At 39.7% G+C, this 25,641-nt stretch overlaps 1 protein-coding gene and 1 long non-coding RNA gene across 2 annotated transcripts in view; one reads left to right on the forward strand and one right to left on the reverse strand.

Moving 5' to 3' along the window:
• The window catches only part of DCN (decorin), a 47,588-nt gene extending 23,212 nt beyond the window's left edge, over positions 1-24,376 (reverse strand). The window contains exons 1-2 of the mRNA XM_005279148.5: positions 23,983-24,376; positions 20,229-20,466 (exon numbers count right to left, since the gene is read on the reverse strand). Of these exons, the coding sequence (XP_005279205.1) occupies positions 20,229-20,430 (202 nt within the window). The 5' untranslated portion in view covers positions 20,431-20,466; positions 23,983-24,376. The remainder of the gene's footprint in view (positions 1-20,228; positions 20,467-23,982) is intronic.
• LOC112059955 (uncharacterized) lies at positions 8,752-15,622 on the forward strand. Its single transcript, XR_002889242.3, has 3 exons — positions 8,752-8,890; positions 9,956-10,003; positions 15,484-15,622. It is a non-coding gene; the product is annotated as an uncharacterized LOC112059955 (long non-coding RNA).
• Positions 24,377-25,641: the final 1,265 nt, after the last annotated feature.

Genomic DNA, 25,641 nt, shown 5'->3' on the forward strand with positions numbered 1-25,641 from the left:
GTTTCAGGTGAAAAGTCTTGTTTTTTTATATATGGAAGAATGCCTCTTTTGAGAGAGAGAGAGAGAGAGAGAGATTACTTTGATGAATTGTGGCAAACTATCAAAAGAGGCATTCCTTTGGTAATATATTTAATTGAGCTTTATAACAATCACTGTTATTTTAAAATGTTTCTGTTTGCTAACTGCCAGCACTACCTGCCAAACTTTGGATAATGAGTGGCCATGCCTGAAACCAAGTAGAGAGAGATAATTTATGTAACCATTGTGGAGACTTTATTCCGATATAGGGTAAATCTACACTTGCGTTGATGTGTAGAGTACACACATTGCATGCCTAGCTAGCATAGGCATAAATAGCAGTGTAGATGGTGAGGCAGGGCATATGTGGGTAGAGTAGACTAGAGTGCCCTACACACCTGAATCCTATAATGTACAGCCTCATAGAATCGTAGCACTGGAAGGGACTTGCACTTATATCTAGACCAGCGCCGACAGGGGTTTGTCTAACCTGCTCTTAAAAATCTCCAGTGATGGAGATTCCTCAATTTTCCTGGGCAATGTATTCCAGTGCTTAACCACTCTGACAGTTACAAAGTTTTTCCTAATGTCCAACCTCAACCATCCTTGCTGTAATTTAAGTACATTTCTTCTTTCTCAGAGGTTAAGGCAAATAATTTTTCTCCCTCCTCCTTTTAACAATCTTATGTACTTGAAAACTGTTATCATGTCCCCTCTCAGTTTTCTCTTCTCCAGACTAAACAAGCCCATTTTTTTCAATCTTCCCTCCAGATTATGTTTTAGACCCGGGGTGGGCAAAATTTTGGGCCCGAGAGCCACATTGGGATTGTGAAACTGTATGGAGGGCCGGGTAGGGACGGCTGTGCCTTCCCAAACAGCCTGGCTCCCTGCCCCCTATCTGCCCCCTCCCACTTCCCGCCCCCCTCAGAACTCCTGAACCATCCAACCCCCCCTGCTCCTTGTCCCCTGACCACCCTGACCCCTATCCACACCTCTGCCCCTAACCGCCCCCGGGACTTCTCCCCCTGTCCAACCTCTCCTGCTACCTTACTGCCCCCGGGACCCCCTGCCCCTTATCCAATCCCCCACCCCCTTACCACGCTGCTCAGAGCAGCAGGAGCCCACTGCCCAGCCAGAGCCAACCTGGCAGGAGCAGTGGGCCAGAGCGCTGGCGGCATGACGTGCTGAGGCTGCGGGAGAGGGGCCGGGCGTAGCCTACTTGGCCGGGAGCTCAGGGGCCCGGCAGGATGGTCCCGCGGGCCGGATGTGGCCCGCGGGCTGTAATTTGCCCACCTCTGTTTTAGACCTTTAATCATGTATGTTGCTTTTCTCTGGACTTTCTCCAATTTGTCCACATCTTTCCTGAAATGTGGCACCCAGAACTGGACACAGTACTCCACTTATCAGCTTGGAGTAGAGCAGAAGAATTTCTTCTTATGTCTTGCATACAACACTCCTGCTTGTTTGCTGTTCTTGCAACAGTGTCACAGTGTTGACTCATATTTATCTTGTGATCCACTATGACCCCCAGATCCCTTTCTGCAGTACTCCTTCCTAGGCAGTCATTTTCCATTTTTTATGTGTGCAACTGATTGTTTCTTCCTAAGTGGAGTACTTTGCATTTGTCCTTATTGAATTTCATCCTATTTTCTTCAGACCATTTCTCCAGTTTGTCCAGATCATTTTGCATTTTAATCCCATCCTCCAAAGCACTTGCAACCCCTCCAAGCTTGCTATCATTTGCAATCATTATAAGTGTACTCTCTATGCCATTATCTAAATCATTGATGAAGATAGTGAATAGAACCAGAACAAGAACTGATCCCTGCAGGACCCCACTCGATATGCCTGTCCAGCTTGATTGTGAACCACTGATAACTACTCTCTGGGAACTAGTTATGCACCCACCTTATAGTAGCTCCATCTAGGTTGTATTTCTCTAGTTTGTTTATGAGAAGGTTATTAGGGTGACCAGACAGCAAGTGTGAAAAATCGGGATGGGGATGGGGGATAATAGGATCCAATATAAGAAAAAGACCCAAAAATCAGGACTGTCCCTATAAAATCGGGACATTTGGTCACCCTAGAAGGTTATGCAAGACAGTATCAGAAGCCTTACTAAAGTCACGATATACCGTATCTACAGCTTCCCACTATCCACAGGGCTTGTTTCCCTGTCAAAAAAAGTTTTTAGGTTGGTTTGACACAATTTGTTCTTGACAAATCCATGCTGACGGCTACTTATCACCTTATTATATTCTAGATGTTTGCAAATTGATGCTTAATTATTTGCTCTATTATCCTTGTGGGTACTGAAGTTAAGCTAACTGGTCTGTAATTCCCTGGATTGTCCTTATTTCCTTTTTTATTGACGGGAGCTATATTTGACCTTTTCCAGTCCTCTGAAATCTCTCCCATCTTCCATGACTTTTTCAAAGATAATAACTAATGGCTCAGTTATCTCCTCAGTCAGCTCCTTGAGTATACTAGGATGTATTTCATCAGGCCCTGGTGACTTGAAGACATCTAACTTGTCTACGTCATTTTTTAACTTTTCTTCCCCTATTTTAACTTCTGATCCTACCTCATTTTCACTGGCATTCACTATGTTAGACGTCCAATCATTACTAACCTGTTTGGTGAAAACCAAAACACAAAAGTCATTTAACACTTCTGCCTTTTCCACATTTTCTGGTATTATTCCCTACCCCGCATCCCCCAAATTGCGTAATGGGGCCTACCCTGTCCTTGGTCTTCCTCTTGCTTCTAATGTATATGTAGAATGTGTTCTTGTTACCCTTTATGTCTCTAGCTAGTTTAATCTCGTTTTATGCCTTGGCCTTTCTAATTTTGTCCCTACATACTTGTGTTCTTTGTTTATAGACATCCTTTGTAATTTGACCTAGTTTCCACTTTTTGTAGGACTCTTTTTTGAGTTTCAGATAATTGAAGACCCCATGTGTTCTATGTTCCTCTTTTAACTCTTGAATTAAGGCTGTGCAGAATTTCCACATCAGCACTGGTGTGGGTTTGATGTGTTCACAAATCTCAGTCCCAATGTGCATGGTACATGAGCTACAGATATTCATATAGAGTGGCCACCATTGTAAAGACAATAGTTACCACAAATGGTGGTATCTGAGATAGCTCAGTTATTTCATTCAACTTAAAACAACAAGTTTTCCCTATTCTTAGCCTAGGAAAATAAACTGTGGTTATGCCATTCTTATGTAATTGTGAATAAATATGCACCGTTAATGGTGACCATCATAGCCAACAAGAAGTGGGAATCCCTGCTCCTGTGGATGTTTCAGTCAAAGGTGCCTTTTTGTCTAACTTTTACTTCTTAACAAACATACAGGGTAGGAGTGTTTCACTTTCAGCCCCTATGAACCAAAATGTCACTTACTTTCACAAATCCAGCATGCGCCAGATCATGGAGGGGGTCACATAGCTGTATATCATCCTTGTACTACCATGAATGTTCCACATAGGACTAATTACAAACTTTAGCCAAGATTTTCAGAAATAGATGCCTGAAGTTGGGCTCCCAAACCCTTATTTAGGGACATGAGTGGCCTGATTCTCAAAACTGTTAAGCACCGAGCAAGTCCCACTAACCTCCATGGTAGCTATTGGGTGCTCAGCAACTTTGGAAATCAGGCTAGTTATTTAGGTGTCCAAATATGGATTTAGGGGACTAATTTGGGGACCTATTTTTGTTAAGCCTGGGCTTCTTTTAAGCGTATTATTTATAAAGACCCTGCGTTATATATCAAGACATTGTTTGATCATTGCCAATCTGAAACGTAAAACATACGATCCAAAGTTTTCAGATTTGAGCTTTTTAACTTTAGGCCGTTAAATCCATATGAAAGTTGCCTAATATTAGGCAACCAAGTTTAAATATTTTAGCTCTGATATTTATCAAAACTAAGCATGATATACATTTAATCAATGGATTTTTAATTACATTAACATCCAAAAGCTTTTGTACAACAGAACCATCCTGCTTGAGATGAGTTATGAGTGCTATGTTCTGAGAACAAGATGATAGGCTCTGATGGGCTGTAACTGGCCCTTTGAGGGCCCCTACCACACCCCACCCCAGGAAAAGATCAGTGAAGTTGGGTACTCCAGCCCTGCCTAGAGAGACTGCATAGAAGCAGCCAATCATAGCCCAATAGACTCAGATAAAAGGAGGTGTAGAGGCTGTGCATGTCAGTCTTTGGCTGGGAGCAGAGAGGTGAGGAAGGGGGCTCGGCTTGGACCTGACTTGACCAGACCAGAAGTGTCTGATGGGCTGATTTACTGGCCCTGGGAATGAGAGAACCTAAGATCTGTAACCTTAAGTTAGTGGGTAAAAGGGATGGGGCTTTGTGGGAAAAGGCCCAGGGAATAGCAGCAGTGAACTGGAGGCAATGGTATGTGGCTGCTGTATATAGGGTCCGTGGGTTGGGACTTGGAGTAGATGGGCCTGAGTTCCCCCACTGGCAGTAGTGAAGTAGCCTAAGTGGTTCCTTTAGAAGTCTGATCAGAGAGCTGGAGTTAAAGGCGCCCAGGAGGGGTTGAAGAGAGAAGGCACCTTCAGGAAGGAGGGGCTGAGACTAGCTTAAGCTAGGGTTTGAAAGACTTTTGTTTTGGACTTCAATAGCCTGCAAGGGGTTCATCTGTTTGACTGTGTGATGTAGCCAGAGGGCCGAGCCACTGAAGATGTGCCTAGCAAGGTAAGCAACCTACAGAGGACACCAGCAGCAAGTGAAAAAAGATTGCAGCATCACATCCCAGCAACAAGAGGCACTGAGGAAGTGAGCACTCCCTGTCACAATGGCAAGAATCAAACTGGCATCATATACTCTTCCACCTGTGTTCAGGGCATGGAACTGCCCAATACGGCATAAGCTTCTCCACATTTTGCTGCGAAAAACATTACCCCTAACATAGAGCTGGGTCCTACTCCCATTAAAGTCAATGGCAAAACTCCTATTGATTTCGAGGGTGCAGGATGAGGGCCTCAGTGCATTAACCACGTTACTTGGTTCAGATACAAATTTGCCTTCAGACAGAGGCATGGTAGTGACAACTCTGATGACTATTAACACGTGCTAAAATAGCACTTTTCAGTTGAAACAATTTTGTCATAAGAGGGGTTTACTGTAAAACAAAGAGCTTATCAGGTTTTTACACAAATATGAAAATGGTTAAATTATTTGTATTCCTAGTAATATCGGTACCCTATAAAGGACTTCTATATATTTTTAAATAAAATTGTGTGTGTGATTTAAGCAGTTAAGGCACACTAGAAACCATACAATTGTAATATTATCTGATACGCAGGGAACATGCTCAGTAGGTATGCTTGTATTACCACTGAGGGGGTTACTTGCTAGAGACTAGACCTCGAGGTGTATTTTCAGACTGAATACTTCAAGTTTCAAATATCGGTGATCTACATCTTCAAGCTTCATGTATGAATGAGAAATGGGAAATCTTTTTGGATTAATTAAAATGAATCATAAGTGACACGTGTGATGCAAACCTTGGTACAATCATCAAACATCTGTTTGTAATTTTGGCACTAGCAATATAAAAATGAATTTGTAAATGTTTCCTATGCTTTTCTTTTAAACAGAGAAATGTACAGTAACATCAAAAGTCTGTTTCATATATATTATGTATAAACATATATATAATTCCCACCCTTAAAACACTAAACTTATTATACACAATGTATAGTGTATGTTACCTACATTTTTCTACTGCAGCAACTGATAAAAGCCTAAAGGGGTGGGGAGAAGCAGTGGGGAGGAAGCAGGGATTTTTGTTGAATCCTCTGTCTGTGTGCATGTGCAGAGAGCAGCACAGAGCACTTAGAAGTTCCCAGAACACCTAGAGGAGTGGTTGTTACAAGGCATGCTGAATAGTTGTCTCTGGGGCTGTGCAGAAGGTTTCCATTAAGGGCAAGCAAACTACCAAGATCCACACGTTCATGGTCACACTCAGCCAACTGGAGCGCAGTGGGGAAAAGGCTATAAATAGTGGAAGTTGGAGACAGCACTATGGGCTCAATGCAGCCCATATAATGAATAATGCAGGACTGAGCTTGTACCACTTTGGAGCCAGACTCCCTATCTCTCTGGATCCTGAGGAAGCAGCCAACTACTGACTCCAGGATTGGAATTGCTGAAGAGGTTCTAAGGAGTTTGAAGGAGAACTGTTCAAGTCAATAGGAGTCTTTCTATTGTCTTCAATCGGCCTTGATCAGATCTGTAAACAGGGAAATTTCTATCTCATGACTGAACCACAGGGAATTGTAATAAAGAGGTAAAAGGCAAATACCATGGCCAAAGGCAATCCCAGCAGCAAAGGACAGGGTCAGCTCCTTGCTTCACTTACTTAATTACTGCTGCTCCAGGACACAGGCTGGTGGTCTTGTACAAGAATGTTGAGGGAGATTGTATGATTGTGTAATTAAAGCCCAAATTGTAATGCACATGTAACAGGTTCAACCTTCACGTTATTTCATTTTTAAATTGTTCAGCACTGAGAATGTACTCAGTGCTGTAGAACAATATTGTACTTGGCAGACACCGTTAGTCTGCCCCATCAGGTGTAATTTACAAGATCCGTAGGAGGTGGGTTCTCACAACCTACCTTAAAATATTCATAGTGAATGAGACAAAGAATCCTGTAAAGCCCTTGTGCGTTCTGTGTGCACTATACACAATGTGGTTTGAGGGCTTGATGCCACAAGGTGCTGGGGGGAGTGCCCTTAACTCCCATTGACTTAAATGGGGTCAAACCGGCAGGGTTAAGCCCTTCATGAGATAAGTACTCCATAGCACCCCTTGTTTCACACACAACACATATGTACATTCTTCACAATGCAACTAACCATACGTGGTGTGCTATGAAGCCTATCTCCTTCTCGCTGAGCACTGCTAATAAATAGTACCCAATTGTACTGCATATAGTACAACTCAGTCAAATCAAAATCCTATTTCACTACAACCACTCAGCCACTTTCCCGCAATATGTGTTATTTCCATGCAAGTTCTAACTTTCTACCGCAGCTGTTCTATTTTCTATTTTCATGTCACTAATTTGTGACCATTAGGAAGATTTTGTAGGTAGGTTTATCTACCACTAATTACTTTCTTTCTTGAACTGGTCTCAAAGGTTGCATAATACATTTCACCCATGCTCTCCCACCATTACATTTATACACACATGTAAACAGAGGAAATAATATACAGTTGTTTTCTAAAGATACCACAAATTTCTGGTGATGGTAAACGTTATCAAATGTGTTTGAGGCATGTCTTCCTGGACTGTGAGATCACTAGCATTCCTTTCCTACAACGCATCAGGGACCACCCTAGGCTTTGTGAGGTGCTGGAAAACAAAAGGTGTGTGATTTCCCATGGACACCTCAGTAATCTAAATGGATCATTTTCTGGGGGGAGGAATTAATAACTTGACAGGGGATCATGGCTCTTGTCTGTGGGGGTTGGTATAGATCAAACAACTTGTCTATGTGGGCCCCTATTTACATATGCACTTCTTATCACCATAGTGTCTGAGGACTCCACAAACACTCCTGAATTTAACCTCACAACACCTATGAGCTTTGAAAATATTAACTCTATTTTTAGCTCAGGAAACCAAGACACAGACATTAAGTGACTTGCCCAAGGACACGTAGCATCTTTGTGGTAAAGCCAGGGACTAAACCCAAGTCTACCCAAGGCTCAGGCCAGCACCTTGACCACAAGACCATCCTTCCTTTCTCTGTATAAAGGGCCTTCAATCTCATCTTTCCAGGGGTGTGGCAGGGTAGCAGACACAGAAGGAAGGGAAAGTCATTGATGTGACATATAACCTGCTGGTCCATGGCATGTTTCAAAAAACATATTGTATATAAAAGATCATATACATTGTATGTGTTATAAACTGATATGCTAGAAACGGGTTGAAGCAACAAAGTTAGCATGTAGGTTTTGAATGTTCAGGGTGTTTTCAGCCGAGATGTTGATTATGCTCATTATAAAGAAGGACCGTCATTATTTGCTTCAATTAGAGCCAGATCCAGATCTGGATTTCCAACATCCCAAAATTCAGGGTTATTGATATCTGAAGTCTGAGGTCAGAGCCTTCTCTGGTATATTAATGTCTTAATGCAAACTCGGTTGTTGCAATGTTGAGACCATATATTCAAAATAATAAATCGGCAGTGTGAGGGTTGCCAACCCTCCAGGATTGTCCTGGTATCACCAGGAATTAAAGATTAATCTTCAATTAAAGATTGTCATGTGATATGATGAAATCTCCAAGAATACGTCCAACCAAAATTGGCAACCCTAAGCAGTACAAATCATAAAGTTCTATTACAACTGTAACTGAGCAATATGGTACATGATGTATTTTATACTGTATATATTTAATAATATAAATTGCACTATTGCAAACAGAGATGGGCCTGAACCAAATCCCTGAATAAACTCTCTACCGCAAACTCTAGCAGAGGCCAAAATCCAAATACAGGGATGAATGTTGTGGTTCAGGTGTCGGTGTTACCAACACTCACAATACTATCACAACAGTCATCATTTAAGGCTCTTTTAAAATGTTGCTCTAGATTGTAGACAGCTGAGGAATTTGGGCTGAGCCACTTGTGATTCCCAGCTGTGGTCATCAGAGGCTGCTCTCCTGATTGAGTAGGTCTCTGCAGCAGCTGCTTGTATTTCCTGTGCAGGCAGCTCTGTCCTTTGAGAACATGCAGAGCCAGGAAGTGCCCTGGCAACAACACGGAGAGAATATGGAAGACTGCACCACTGAGCTAACCAGCACCTCCTCTCCCCTTAATGATGCAGTAAGTGGAGTCTGGAGGACCTGAGAGTTTGAGATGGGGAATGGAGCAAGGAGAAGGGGAATGGAATGCCTAACTTGGGGGAAATAGTTGAACGTGAGGAATTGCTTTTTTGGGGGTGGAAGTCTGCTTCATGATTTTTGAATTCTCAAACTATGCATTTCAAAAGGTACTGAAAATATGTTCTGTACTGTGTGGCATTTGCAAATGGCAATAATTTATTAATTGCTTCCTGTGATACATGAAATCAGAAATTATTCTGAGGAATATCCAGAACTCCCTCCCATACTTGTCCTCTGTAAAAATAAAATGTCACTTGTCTGCTACTAAGTCACTTGTGCTATTGGGTAACATCTGCAGAGGTGCTGAAGTGACTTCACAGTCTAATTGTGTGATTATTATTATTATTTTTTTTTTTTTAAGATTATCCATTGGCTTTGTTTTGTTTTACACCCAAAAAGCTGAAGTGCCCTTGAGAATATATTAGAGTATTACAAGCAACTTCTTTGTAAAGTTGACCTGCAAACCTTTTTCAAGTGTGTTCACTTTTCAGCTTATGAGACTTTTGGTCCATGAAGATCTACTTTGGCTTTATTTTTGCCCAAACCATTGTTTTCCGATTTGTCTTTTAAAATAAGAATAGAGACTCTGAGCCTCCCTATGGAAAAACATGTGCAACAGACTAAATGCCACCTTCTGCTAATGCAGTTGTAAATAGTATTATCTTCTTTTTTGTCATACTGCATTTACTTGTATGTTGCTACTTCCCAACACAGAGAATGACAAAGGTGAAACTGCATGTGCCACAGTCAAATATAAAGTTCTCAGGTATTGCAGTGATTAAAAACTGATACAGGCGCTTGCGCAGGCTCTGAATGAAGGGGTCTCCCCTTGAGTGCTAACCAACATGTATATTTAATTGTAATTACAGTAGTCACACTTCCAGTATTGCCAGCTGCAGTATTCAAGAGACATGAGTCAGGACCATGAGATTTGCTTAAAATTAAAAATCATAAGACTGCAAAAAAAAAAGGTTTGAGTTATTTTTCTTGTCTTTTGATCCTGTAGGGTCTCACTTGGATCATGTTTTTCAAGTTTTCTCCAGAGCCAAGAGAGGTAGAAATTTACTTTACATGAGAATCTTAGATTTCATTAAATCATGTGTTTCCAGGAGCTGGGGCTTTAAGTGAAAAGTCAAATACCACAAGACTCATGTTAAATGTGCAAAAGCTGACGATACTTCATTTTGCCTGGTGGTAGCTAGTGATCTAAATCATCCACTCGGGAAACAGATATCTCAGGACTCCTGTAAGTAAGTAGGACAGTGTGCATTTTGAGTTTGACAACTGTTTATAGAGTTGATGTCATTTCTGAGAATATTCATTTGTTAAAGGTAAAAATACCCTTCTCACACGTATTTACATTAGTAGAGCATGAGCACTCCAGTGTTTGGGATGTGAGCACTGCCAAACTGAAATTAAAATTTGAATGAATAGCTGGGACAATATTTCCCAATCTTTTCTTAGCTCTTGTTTTAAGCATCTGGAAACAGATATTGTAAACTGTTTTGCAACTTTTACTACAGGCTCTGCCAGAGTCAGCATTATTATTTAGGGGCAGGCACGAAGAACAATTTTTATGTTCTTCTCTGCTTTCTACCAAACTGACTTTTGTCTGCTATGATCATGCTCCTCTGCACAGGACCAGTTTTATGGTGGGGGGGGGGTGTTGTATCATGTCATTGGTAGGGTTTTCAGGGGCTCCCAAACTTAACTTGGCCGTTGTTCATAAAATGGGAAGGATCCCTGGGGTATCACCAGCCCATTCTAATGCAGGAAAAATGGAAGCAAACTGCTGTGCTAGAATATTGGCATATTTACCAACACTTTCCTAAATGTCAAAAGACAGTTTTCCAAATAAAGTGGGGTTGTAGGTGGCCACTAGGAGCCTCCCCTTTTTTGCTGGAGGGTTTTGTGCATGTTGTTGGGCTATTTTTTTTTTAAGCTATTTAATGATAGATCTCCAGATTAGCTGTTATTTTCTCTGATATATATATATATATATATATATCAGAGAAGATGTTTAAAATAGCCATTGATGGGTCATTTCCCCAAGATGTGTTGTTCTCTGCTGCTGGAGGATCATCCTTACATTGGTATGATCCTCTTGGGACTCTGTAGCTACAGGGGTTCTGGGAAATGTAAGGAGCATAAATAAAATAAACTCAGTAACCAGAAAGTTGTTTCTTTTTCTTGGTTATTCCTATTTTCCATTTCCTTATCTCCTCTCCTTTCTTATCTCTGTCCTGTTTCATACATCTCCAGACCATTTTTTCTTTCTTTCTGTCAGGTTTCTTCTTTTAGTCTCCTTTCTCTCATCGTCTTCCTTTGAAAAGCAACATCTCCTCTCCTTTCCTTTCCTAGTCACACCATTTTATATTACCCACCCCTTTCTCTCTCTTATGTGCTGTGATCAGTTGGCTTTGTCCCTTTTGCTGGCGACATTCTCATCTTTCTTTCTTGTATTGTCCCTCTGTGGCGCTACATCTTACCACTTATGAGCTTCAGCACTTTACAAACATTAACTGATTATGAATAATCATCACAACCCCCCCTAGAAGATAGATGAGTAGATCTGACTATGCCCATTTTATGGTGTGTGGGGGGGAACTAAGGCAGAAAAAGCTAAATGACTTGACCGAACTAATAAAGTTGGCATCACAGCTAACAAAGGAGTGCTCAGTCCTCTGCTTAGTATACTATCATGCTGCCTGTCATGCCCTTCCTTTTAGCCAGAGCTAATCCTCAAAGGAGCTAGTTTATCTGCAGGCAGCTGGGAGGAACTGGATGTGGCACAAATCCATGTAACACTCCTCCATGGCAGCTCTGTGAACTCACCGAAAGTTGTTCCGGAAATTGAGGGACTGAAAGTCATTAATTTCCAAGGCCTTAAAGTTCAGCCCTAAAATAGTGGGGACCATGAATAAAATTTAACTTTTAGGGAAAAAATACTTTGCTAAGCTTTCTGCCCCAGTGTTTAATGTCTATATTTTCAGCTATCATCACAATGACAATAGTCAAGCACATTTAATGTGAAAAGTGAGGTTATTCTTGACTCCCACAACTCAGAGAGTTGCAAAGGTTGGCTCTCGGATTGGCTGGTGGTAAGTGCTATAATACACACACATATATTTAGAAATTATATGGAAGCAGCCTGTAGCTATATAGCATGTAAATGCCAATGGTTCTCTTTCTGTTAAGAGCTTTCAGTTTTCACACTCCGTGTCTTTTGGTAAATTTCCCATTTTACTTATAGGCCATGGGGCTCTGCTTCTTATTGGAATGAAACTGACAGCATCCACTCATTAGAGTTCATTAGCAAATCAAAGCAACACAAACTGATTCAATCTAACAGTAAACAGTCAGCTACACAGTTTTCTCCCAGGTACCTTCTCCATTCAGTGCATGCATATAGAATTCTGCCTCAGGCTCTAAAAGACTCAGGATTGGGCCTCTGTGATGTAGTCTCCCTGATTTGTCTTGGAATGAGACAATGATTTCCTTGTACTCTGGATTCTGTGTTTTAATTTCTCTCCTCTCTGTCTAGCCAATTAAGTCAGAACAACTCCGTCTAATCTGGTCTCATTTTCTGTTGCATATAGTGTGCTGAATGGACAAACCTTTAAATATGATGCAATTGGAGAGAGCTGCAATTTTGTCATTTCTTAACACTGTTTGCAAGGCCAAGCTCATCAAGCACAGAAAATGCTAAATTAAAAAAAATGGAGTGTAAAGTATTTATTGGTAAAACTGCCTAATCAGCCATTGTACTACTGGAGAACTTTGTTACAGAAAAAGGCAAAATCAGATGTAATGAAACAAAGACAGCTGTTCTCTACTACCTGCTTACCTTCTTTTGAGCCACTTCCCCATGAACACTTGGAGGGCATGAGCATATCGGACCTCTGAATAAAGTAACTGACATTTAGAGCAACAGTGGGTCTAGAGAACTTTATTGCAGCCCAACCCACTTCTGACAGAAACATCACTACCCGACCCCAGGAGGGGGGACTGAAGCCTGAGCCTGCCGAAGCCTGGTCACCCCAGGTGGGAGGCCCACAGCCAAAGCTTGAACCCCATCACCCTGGGGGGGCAGGGGGGTAAAACCAAGCCCAAGGGCTTCATCCCCAGGCAGGAGGCCTGTAACCTGAGCCCCGCTGCCAGCTCAGGCTTTGGCTTCGGACCCAGGCAGTGCGGCTTGGACTTCAGTCCCAGACCCCAGCAAGTGTAACACCAGCTCTGGTGACCTCATTAAAATGGCATTGCAACCCACTTTGGGGTCCCAACCCACAGTTTGAGAACCCCTAGTCTAGAGTAGTCTTTTCCTGGTTCTGCCGCAGCTGAAAGGCAGTGGAAGTAGCAGGCTCCCCTAAAGATCTTTTCTGGGAAACACCTAAATGGATACAGTGAGTTCAATCCGCTTTTGAAGATACTGGGAGTGGTGAGTTTTCCTTCAAAGGCAGTACTCATCTGGTGCTCAACCTTACGCAGTTTAAGTACCTTGCTGACCTAGGCTCTGTGTGAGTACCCAGTACTCACTAAAGACTTCATCTTGCATCACTGAAATCAATGGGTACTTTCCCATTGACTTCAGTGGGTCCAGAATAAGACTCTAAACTTTAAAAATCTCATCCTGGCTTGCATTGGATTCGGTGTAAAAACTGAGATGGATACTCTGAATATTGAGTAGCTTCTCTTTGACTATTTCAAAGTCTTTGGAGGACATTACGCAGTACAGTCTAGACACAGTCATGCTTCATATTGAGTACATATAGTTTATAAAGGGTTAATAAATGATTAATAGATGCAGTAAGATATTACACACATGAGCAGTGTGCATTATAGATGGTTATGAGACTATTAGTAGAGGATTTTATTGATGGCTAAATCATGGCTATAAGAAACTTGTCCTGTTGGATTCTATAACAATTGATTAACCTTTCATTAAAATATCTATTAAACATTTCTTAACCTGATATACATTTTTATAAACATATCCTTAATATAGCATGATCCAGAAAACTGCCAGCTAAATTTGGAAAAGTCAAATCCTGACTCCCATTGAAGTCAATGGGATTTTTTGTCATTGACTTCAATAGAGTGGGGATTTCACTCTTTTCCTCTCAGTGAACTTTTTCAGATATGCTTTTCCAACTTGAAACAGAAAACTCAGGCATCACATATATGACACAGGAAATGTTCAGAAATGAGTTGCCATTTATTTACAAGAAAACACAAAATTAATTTTTAAAGAGATTAATTCTCAAGCAGAAGCTTATCAACAGGAGAATCAGAACATTAGCAAATCAAGTATGTATGATATACGAGACCTACTTTGCAGTAAACATTATTATCAGCAATGTCAATGTAGTTACAATGTGGATGTAGTTTACTTTTGCCTGGCACTAGCAATTTTTCTTGACAATTTTCAAGGAAGTTTTAGAATTTCATGGATTCTAAACTTCAGAAACTTTTAGAATGTTCTGAGTTCTGTTTATTCAACACCAAGACGTGCATAAACACTTAGATCATAGAGATCTACAATAGGTATCACCACAAATAATATAATCCATGGTATATTTACATATATTTATATGTGCTTGTCAGCTGGTGGTGCCACAGTCATGCTGTACAAATATCATGAAATGATCACATTTTCCAGTGAATTCTCATCATCCTCTGAATCTCTCTGCAATTGTTCAACAGATCTCTTGCAAGACCATATTCATAGATCCATAGAGTTTAAATTTGGGGGTGGAGAGGAAGGAAATTGGACCATTAGCTCATCTAGTCTGAACTCCAATATATTACGGGCCATTAAATTTCATCTATTTATCCCTGTATTGAGCCCCAATAACTTTTGTTTGACAAAAACATATCTTCCAAAAGGGCATCTAGTCTTGATAGGAAGACCTCAGGAGATGATGAATCCACCACTACCATTGGTGGTCTGTTCCAAAGACCTATTTAGATAGCAATTAAATCACTACCCAGGAGTGCTGCCAACTCTCATGACCTTATTGTGAGTCTCTCCATATTTGTTATTTTTCTTAAAACCCTGGCTTCTGGAATCAGGGGATTGCATGAGAATTTCAGTTTTTATTTTAAAATGGGAGTAAGTTTCTAGTTCTTACTGTTGCCAGAAGAAATCATGAAAACAGGAAGGAAGCATATCCTAAAGATTCAAAAGCTAGAAGACAAATAAAATGGCCAATTTTTTAAAAAAATCTCATTATCTGAAGATGTATGCATATATGTTTTGTGTGCATGCCATTTAAAAGCCCAGTGAAAATTCAGGTTATGTATTTGTCTTGAAATAGTCCTTTACTGAAATGAAGCTCAAAATTCAAACACAGAGGTAGAGATTTTCAAGCTAAATATACATGGCAGAAAATGACCCTATTTAGGAGAAAATAAACTAGTTAAACTAAATCTGGACTTTGAAAACAACTTTTTCAAGTTAGACATATTCTGTAAATGTGGCAGTTGTTTGATTTGAGACACCTAAAGAGTATTTGAATATTTCTCCCATTACAGCAGATTCCGGCTCAACACCAAGGAAGGTGATATCATTCCTCCTGACAGATTGTATAGTGAAAACAGAAGTCTGAATCAAGATCCATGCCAATGCAGCTGGAAGCCTTTGTAGCAGAGTAAATATTCCCACATTGAACCATGAGTATAGAATGGACTTTTAGGTGTTGCTGGAAGACTCGAAACAAGCAGACAAATTAATTTGTGTCAGGGCTCCATGGTACAGAATGGAAGGTCGAAGAGTTAATACATTTCTATGAGAGAAACTATGTCCAGTTTTTTTTTTCTTTTTTTTAAATACAACACTAATTATACTTCTGTGAGCTTTTCGTCTAGTGATCTCAGAGAGTCTTTGACACACTGAGGAATTAAACCTTACAACACATATCTTTTTGGGGCAGGTATTATCTCTACTTTACAAATGGAGAAACTGAGGCCCAGGAAGGTTAAGTGATGCACACAAGGAAACACTACAATCTGAGCTGGAAGTAGAACCCAGATCTGATTTGCAGGTTTCCTGTGCTTTAACCACTGACTGTGCATTCATTCCTTGTACATCTTATTCATTTCAGGGCCAGATTTTCTCCATTGGTGTGCCTGAGAGAGGGCTCAAGGAGCAAATTTGTGCCCTGTGCGGCAGCTGGGCACAAATGCATTTTCTGTACTTCTCAGGATGCAAGGACTGCTCCTTCCATGTATCACCTGGGCAGAAGACACGGGCAGAGATGATGCAGGGCCATGGCCCTGTCCCCTTATGAAAGGGCTAGTGGACCATTCTGTACATGCTGAGGGGGCAATATAAGCATGTGCACCGCCTTGCCTACTAGAGAGCCCTAGGAGGAACTCTTCTTGCAGCAGCTTCTGGGAAGTGAGACTCTAAATGCCCCCCTTGCCAGATGGAGGGAGGACTAGATGAAGGCATTTCTTCCCTATACCTATATACGTATACACACACACGCACACTGATTCCTAAAAAGAGCAGGCCCGGGTCAAGAGCAGGCCCTTCTGTAATCCTCTCTCTCTGATTAAATGCTAATTGCAAAGGTGACTCCAATCTCTGGGGAGAGGTTGACTAGTTTTATAGAATGCAACACATTGAGACAAAGATTATTATAACATGCAATGCTGCGGTTGCTTTTTGACAAGAGAAGGCAGGTTCTGGAGCGTATTGAGCCTATATAATGAGATACCAAAACGGTCTTGTCTGCTCAAAGTCCTCGGGCATGTTGCATTTGGGTAATTGTTAATTGGGCTGCACTCTTGAAGTGCCATTGTCACAAATAGATGTGCATTTCTCATCTCCATTTTTGAGTTTGGAAAGTTAGCTACCTGCTTACAGTTCATCTTTTGGCTCCGAGGCAGAACAAATCAATTCCTGGGGATCTCTTTAAGAGGGCTTGACTGTTTTTTTTTTTTTTTTTTTTTAAATACAACAATACAGCTGACATGACTGTTATTGGAACACCATGCCTGTTTTTGTTGTATTTATTTATTTTAATTTGGATTTTTGTTGTTGTTGTTTTAAATGTGCCCAGCTGTAGACACAAAGTGTACTGGGAAAAAGGATGGAGTTGGTCTCTGGATCCCATATGGTATAAATCAAGTTCAGACAGTTCCCCTATAAATGCTCCTTGCTTCTTAGGTGTAAAACAATATTCTAATCCAGATGGTGGGATTGTTTAACCCCTGTTGTGGCAGAGGTTTGCAAGTTGTAAGCCTTGTCCCAGCAGGTGCAGATTCATCCTCTGGCAGGAGTATTTACTTTGCTAACCCTCAGAAATTCTGTCAGTGAGGAGGGAGGGGGGAAAAGTTAAATTCTGCCCAAGGTTCCACAGGAGCCTTCCAATGGAGGCTGTCCAGCAAATCAACTCGACCAGTTCATCCCCAACCACCTACTGCTGCTCTCCCCACAACAAACTTTGGGCCTCCTGGTGGAGGAAGGATTGTGAGTGCTTTGTGCCTCTGTGACTCCCGTACTGGGCAGACGTTCCTCAGCAGGGCTGCTTGTGCACTGGTCTGCACCAACTCTGGATGAATCAAGTCTGGAGCTCTCTAATGGCTTTCCTTTCATGACACATATTTAGTTGTATATATAAACCAGACATTCTCTTTCCCTGTGGGCAAGGGTGGAACTGGTTAATCCTTAATATATTCTTCCAAAGATCCTATTACTGTTTGTGGCCATTCTGTATAAACTCCCTTTGGAGAAGATGATTAAATGTGATAATAATGTAATTTATTTGACTAGGTAAAAAGCCTAGAGTTATATAAATACTATCGCTCGTTGACAGTGATTAGGGTGGAGGTGGATTTTTCATTGTTAGATTTTATTGTTTCAGTGTGGATTTTTCAATGTGTTATTTCTCTGACCTCAATTCCATTCAACGTTTGCATGAATCCAATTCATCCGGCAGCTACTGATTGGCTTGGTTGACTGAGAACAGATAAATGAGCAGTTGAGGGCAGATTTCCAGTATGGGCGACTCCTTACAACCTACTTCCCAGATACTGTGGCACCCTTACTCTTTCCTGCAGCGTAGGAATCTGGAAAGGATATGGCCAGTGCACATGAAGCTCAGTGATTCCCCTACCCTAAAGAGCTGTTATAAGATGAGGCTGAGAGACTGCTGTAAAATACACTTGGGACAGAGATGGAGGAAATCTAGGAATAGGATTGGAGAGCTGCATACAGCTCCTTTGCAGCTCCCCATCAGCTGTGCCAGCACTTACTGGACACTGGTAAGGTTCCAGCCCTGGATGTGGATGTACTTCCATTATTTGAGATGTGTATCCTTAAATGTCTAAACTCCAAAATGGGTCAGATTTTGTCTCCATGTTCTGCACATAGCAGGATCCCTCTGTGAGCATATCTCCTCCCTCTCAACTAAGATATTGTGTGTTGTTGGGTCAGCCTCCTCAAGAGCACAATCTCACCCTTCCCAGTATCTACACTATGTGGGCTGCAAGCTGGGATGGGATGCACATCTTCTGCTATCAGTCCTGCTGAGATTATCTGGGAAAAGTAATGTGTCCAGTAATATTGCCTTCCCCACTGAGACCCCTTAATAGCATGGAACCTGCTGGAGTTGGGTGGGAGAAAAACAGGACCCAGGAGCAGTTGTGTTTCAGGAGAGTCCCTGGTACCACAGCTCTGTTGAAGCCGCATCACCAGGGAGTAAGCTGAGGGGACAGTAGGAAATCAGAACAAGTGCAGACATGATCCTATGAGTGAATGACTCCAACCTCCTGCAGATCCCTGGGCTCCTTATAAGATGGAGCAGGAAGAGGTTGAGGGAGATCACAGTTCCCAAAATTCCCTAAATTCAAGCTTCATATTAACCAGTTTTATATCAGTAGAGAACCCTTGGTCTTCATGGCATGTGAAACATCCAAATTAGCAAGTATTTCTTATTGTCTTGGTGTTAGGACTTTTCTGCTGGGATCAGTACTCTGAGAGGTGCACATGCTGATGGTTGTTAGTCTGTGCTCACAGCTGCAACTTAGGTTGGAGAATTTTTCTCTTTGCCAAACTATCACTGTTTCATAATTATGTGACATGCTCAATAATTCACAAAGCTCTCCAGGGAAGGGACCCTTTGAGCAATGCCCAACACAATGAGGCCCCAATCCTGAGTGGTGCCTTTGTGCACTGCCATACTACAAATGATTGATAATTACAAAGAACAAAGCTACAGTATAGAAAAGCGATAAGAACATACCAATCCATTGAAATAGCTGAATTGTTGGTTGTTTTGAAAGTGTTTATTACTTTATTGAGTTTGATCAAATCATTATCAACTCAATAGACTAACCAATTGCCTTGGAGAAAACAACTTTTCATTTCCTTTGAGGGCCAAATTGTGATACCGTTACTCACATTGAATAATAAGCTATGTGTAGTCCTATTGAAGTTACTCCATAAATAGTGCCATTAAAGGTGCTACTTATTGTAAGTAAGGTATCACAATCTGGACCTGAATAAATTTGTAGCCAAATGTTTTATAAATAGCTCAAAGTTTTTTGATGTTTTGAAATGTTTGAACTTTTTTGTCCAAGTAACTACCTCCAGTCTAATTAAGGGTCCAGTTTCAGACATATTGAGTAAAACCTTTACTACACAAACATTCCCATTGAAATCATTGACTCATCATAGAATCATTGAGTATAAGGCCAGAAGGTACAACCGGATCATCTAGTCTGACCTCCTGTATGTCACAAGCCACCAACACCACCCAACCATCCACACAATAAAGCCAATAGACACAAGTATTCTAATATACCTAAACCTATTACATATAAACATAAATAGGATGGTTTCTCTGTGTGAGTAAGGATAGCAAAATCTGGCCTATAGAATTTAGGGCCTTTTTAAGGTTTTCCCATCCATACCATCTAACCCCATTGGATTCATGTGAGATACATAAATTATAGAGCCTGGAAAAGTGATTTTGCTTGCAGAGGTTGTGGTTTTGCAAGAAAATATACATACAGCACAAACCTTTCACTGGTCATCACCACAAATCCCCAGCTTGCCTAGACTTTATAGACCTCTTCATACAGTTAATTCTAGTTAACAACAACCTTAGCAAGGTTTTTTTTGTATAAAGCAAATCTTCAACAACAACCAAATTATAGTGTGACAGGACTCACTAGTTATGCCATCCATCTAAAGTAACTGCTATAAACAGTAACAGTTAGCTATAAAACAAGCATAGACAGATTCTCTGTGAAGCTACTTCACAGCTTACCTAAATCTGAACACTGAACAACCCGAAGATGGCACTGACAGCGGAATGGACATACTGCTCCAGATGGGTATACTTCAGGACGGTCTGTCGGAAGATCAGCAGATCCTTCGTCTTCTAGCATAAACTCAAATAAGCCTTTTTGGTGGAATGGTTTGGCCCAGCATACTGGCAGAAGCAGGAGGAAGAAGACAGCCACCTTCATGGTTTACTTCATTTACTCAGAACAGAACCAGTGAACCTAGGAGTCAAATCAAAGGTTTAAAGAATGGTAGCATACTATCATTTCTGCAAAGCTCCTTTCCTAAGGAGATACAGAGCATGTCTACCAATTACATAAATGTGTGACTGTTCATTACAGATAGGCCACTTATATTACATGGGTCGGAGAATGTTAAACACTTGTCAAAAACACTTTTTACAGAGGAGGTTTAGGGTAATTGTAAACACATCTGTTTGCATTTATTAGGAACAGGAAGCATTGTCAACATTATTAAACAAAACAGTCAACACAATAAGCCACATTTTCCATTTGTCAGTACTTAGCCACCGTAGCAGTTTGAGTGTGTGCTTTCACTACCAGTTGTTAGCTATGAGTTTGTTCCTTTGGGGATGAACCTGAGATTCTCAAATCCACCGTAATGCATATTTCATGTCTTGTAATTGTTTTTAAGAGCCAGCCTGTTGTATGTGTTTTAAATTATAGCCCACCGAGGCTGATTGGGAAATGAAGCAAGATCTAGAGATTGGGCAAAAAACTTTTAGCTGTTTAAGTTGTACTTATTTCCCAGTTTAAATAATATTATGAAGCTTCATTTCATGTTGGTTTCTTCTTGGCCTCCTTTCCAATTATTTGGCTTAGAGTATGTTATTTTATAACTCTATTGTGTAAAAAAATCTTTTGCTTTGCACTGCGGAAGCATTTGAACTCCTGCTTATTTTTTGTCAGCACATTTTCTAATGAGACTTAGGGGCCTGATCCTGCAAACATTTTTTTCCACAGGAGCAACTTTTGTTCATGTGAGTAGTCCCATTGGACTCAATGAGGAAAGCTACATAAGTATGTGTTTTAGGACTGGGCCCTAAGTTAGTTTCTGCAAGTTCTAGAATATATGGCATGCATTGTTCAATATTGAGGGAAATATATTAAGAGTAATTTTCATATTTCATGGTAGGTAATTACAAATTAGTTAACTCCGGAATAGTTTCTCTTTTCACCATATGCAATATACAGAGAAAGTTATCTTGAAAAATCTCTCATGGGATTAGGAGCCTTTTCTTACATTAGTAAATGTAGTCCCAGATAGAAGTTATAACTATATACAAAAATAAGTGTTCATTTAATTGTTTAAATCAGTAACTCAGCAATACAAAAATTCATTTTGAAATGAATTAACTAGAAACCAGGCACTGTATATTGAGGCCTCTCTTCAGAATATTAGAACTTCAAATTACGGTACTATTAGAGAGCTGGTGGTAGTTTAAGGCTAGATGGATTCGCATGTATCTAGCTCTATGCCTCTGTTACGTAATTTGCATAGAGTAACTCCCAGAATGCAACATCACAAAACATTTTACCTTTTTCTTAAGCAAATGACAAGTCTGCCATACAAAATATGCTAATATTTTAAAAATATAACTGAAGCCTCTCTAATTTAGCCATTCTATGATCAGATTGTGATACTATCAAATATGAGTAAGGATATTTTACTCTGTAAATAATCCCTTTTCCTTCAGTGGGATTTAGGGTTCACCTGGAGAAAGGTATTATTCAGTGTGATTATGTATATTGCAATATGGCTTTTAATTAGAAGCATTTTCCTTTCCTGTAGATTCTGCAGCATGCCATCAATAGTAATCCAATTTATCCCCATAGCGGGTATTCCAGTAATAAGGAGTACTGTGTGTGGTGAGCCTGCACAATTATAAGTATGAGAGAAAGTAAGAAAAATAACAAAGTGCCATTAATCCATGACCATTTTCTTAGTACTACTTCATCTAATACAGCACATTTATAATTTTGGAGTGGAGGGTAGTAAAATGACAATACAGTTTCCAAAAATATTCTGTACCTTGGCATAAGGAATTAAAGTCCTAATTTATTGCCATTTATCATAACATGTTGTATTGTAAACAACATAAATATTAGCAGAGCAAAAACAAATGTTCTGAATTTTCATTAACTTCGATATGCCATGTGAATCAGATACACAAGAGAAATGCCATGATACTGGCATTCTATGGCTGCTTTAAAGAGGTTTTCCTGGGTATAAAGTAAACTGCTTTTGACCCATTAATATTTTGATCCTGTTCCCATTGATCCCAGAGGTAAAACATCCATTAGTTTCAAAGAAAGCAGAGTCTGGATCCTCTACTGGAAATAAATTGTCAGACAAACAACACAGAGGCACTTTTCATATTTTACTCATGCACACTAATATATACTGATGACATATATGTCAGCTAAATACTGTCATAGGGCCTTATCCTGTAAACACTATACAGCCAAGACTTGTAATGAGTTCAATGGGAGTCTTGCGTGAGTGAGAACTGCAGGGTTAGGGCCATAATGGATGTTATGGGGCTTAGATAATATATATTGCATTAAGGACTCAGTGGGGGAAAATCATATTAATTAAAAATAATCAGAAGATATATATATATATATATATATATATATATATTCCTAACAAAACAACAACCATTTAAAAATCATATAAAAGAAAATTGTCCTGTTAATAAATGTTCACATTTCATTTAGAAAGGAAGAGGGAAAGATAGATTGAATTGAATTTATAATGGTTTGCGATGTGGTATTTGGGTTTAGAGCACAAAACTGTTTACATTTGCATTAATTATATGTACACAATGAGAGACTTTTCCACAAAAGCTACATCATTTCACGTCACCAGAAACCACTGTATTGGTGGTCGTCTTGTTACCCTGCATTAAAACTAATGAAAAAATGACCACTTTCTGTCAGAAGAGTTTCTTATAACATCACAAAATTTTACTTGAATGAAATGTACAATGGAAAAAAAAATTCCTGGACCACGTGTCTTACCTATTCTGTATACAAAACAATAGGTGTGAAAACACAGTAGTTGGGATTTCAAAGTAGCCTGAATGTCCATTGACAGGAGTTCCAGCTCTGTAGGAGTTTTGTTTTTCAACTCTTTCTTTCAGAGCCATCTTCTCTAAGAGGTGTAGTCCATTGTTTATATATGTTAACATACCACTTTCTAATTTTATAAAGACATTCATCAAGTCTGTATAACTGTACATCACATTGTTTTGAAGTTGAAAATATTCTGAATAAAGTTTAAAACGCATGGAAAGAAAGACTGCAAAATTTCACTCTGTCTTTTGCAACCAGAAATGTAACTACTCATACATTTCCCCCCCGCACACACACACACACACTATATCATATACTCTAAATATATGCCTACAAACACAGAATATATTGCTGCCAAAGTTCACAGTAAGAAAAAAGGAATATAGCATTACTTCTACACATCAAAACAAAAGACAGCAAAAATCAAATGAACAATAGGAAATGTACTCAGTCCTTGAGAACATATTCTGCTTCTCATGTTCTTAAACAACACAACTTCAGGGTACAACATTAACATTGCTAAACATTTAGTAGGATTTTTCTTGCTTCTCCCAGTAAAATGCAACCATTTTTGCTTTAGACTTGACTGAAGTTTTATTAGTCTGAAGCATAGTTCAGGACAATGATTGAAAACCATACCTTTTTAATCCAGGGATTTGCAAGAGGAGCTCTCAAAGCTGAGATGTAATTAAACTAAATATTCAGCCCCGGCAAAGGACCTGCAGGTGTGGAAAGGAGGAGGGGGTAGGTTACTGCTCAGTGACTGTCACTTGGTGGAAAACCCTCCTGCTTCTATTCCACAGCACAGTTAAAAAATAAGGTTTCCCTCAATGAACACAATCCAGGCTGACACCCACATTAGATCATATGGTAATGATATGTCTCCTGTATTGTAGCCAAAATCTTTATCAGCCCCCTTTTCTTTTTTCATTTGCTTTATTTCTTTTTCATCTGTTTAGGATCCCAAACTGCTTGTACAGTACAACACAGAAGCTCGATTGTAATTCATCTTACTTATTTTCTTAACTTCCCTAAAACATATATTGACCAGAGTATTTTTCTTCTGTTTTAACCATGCTTATCTGAATCATTGACTTTACTGGAAAAAATAGTTTGGCTATTTTTCTTGTTTATAGTCTGTATAATTTAAGGAAATGAGCTAAAATTAATCTTGGAGTTAGTCAAAATGTAGATTAGCAGCAGAAAAATAGTTTGAATAGCCTTAAGTTAAACTATTTATACAAATACTAACCTGCCTCTGCAAATGTTACAGCCATTGCATGAACCAAGTAGTTTAGCTAAAGAATATAATTCCATACATTTTTAAAAGATTGCAGTGTATTCCTGACTGTATATGAAAAGCCTGTTGCTTATTGTTTTAATTAGTGGAATGATTTTAACATTTGTGGTCAGAAATGTTTCATATAAACAGATTTAAAAGTGCATTTTCACCAGAAAGGAAATTAGCTTAAACTCATTTTTGGTACTACAGTGGGGCTTTAATAGAACACACATGTGACTAATGATGTGTCTAGCTCACTATTTAGATTTATAAGTTGATTTAGTAATCTGCAGCTTTATTTGATGTAAATATCATCAATTGCTGAAATCCAGTTCTGCTCTGTTTTTAAAACTCCAATATACTAAAGGGAGCCCAAATATAATAACTGATATTTATTTAGTAACCTAAAAGCAACATGAGCATGTGTAAATTTACTATACTGTTGGCTCTTCTGTCTAAATACTGCAGATTTATGTCTGTGTTTTGACTTGTACCCTCTCTGTTTGCCCTTAGGCTGTGACCAGGTGCAAATCTGAAATCAAAGTCTGTGAAATGTGAAAAGATGTTGAAAAGAAGTTTTGAATTTGTAGAATCACAATAAACACTTGAAGATCGGTCTCTTGGCCTGATTGAAAAAGAAGATGTTTTAAAAAAAATATCTTCTCGTTGCATTCTCTTGGTAGAAAAAGACACAGGGGAACAATTCACCTTTATAGATTTTTGCTGCAGTCAGTAGCAGTAATCAGATATTTTTATGTTAAAATATTCTACTAATTTTAGGGAGTCAAATTCTTTCCTTATATTAACCACAGGGCACAATAACTGGTAATGATTTAGTTGTAACATTTTGATATGCACGATTAGTTTTGCTCTCAGCTTTTTATGTTTTTAATGCAGCCTTAACTTGTTCAGAGGTGTCACTGTTAGATTCACTGAAATTTTGGCTGCATTTTAGTAATTTCAACTAGTCAAATCTCTGTCCACCTGCATCAGCTGGTTACAAACATTTCAAAGCA

Source organism: Chrysemys picta, chromosome 1, assembly GCF_011386835.1.
Source record: "Chrysemys picta bellii isolate R12L10 chromosome 1, ASM1138683v2, whole genome shotgun sequence".
NCBI lineage: Eukaryota > Metazoa > Chordata > Testudines > Emydidae > Chrysemys > Chrysemys picta.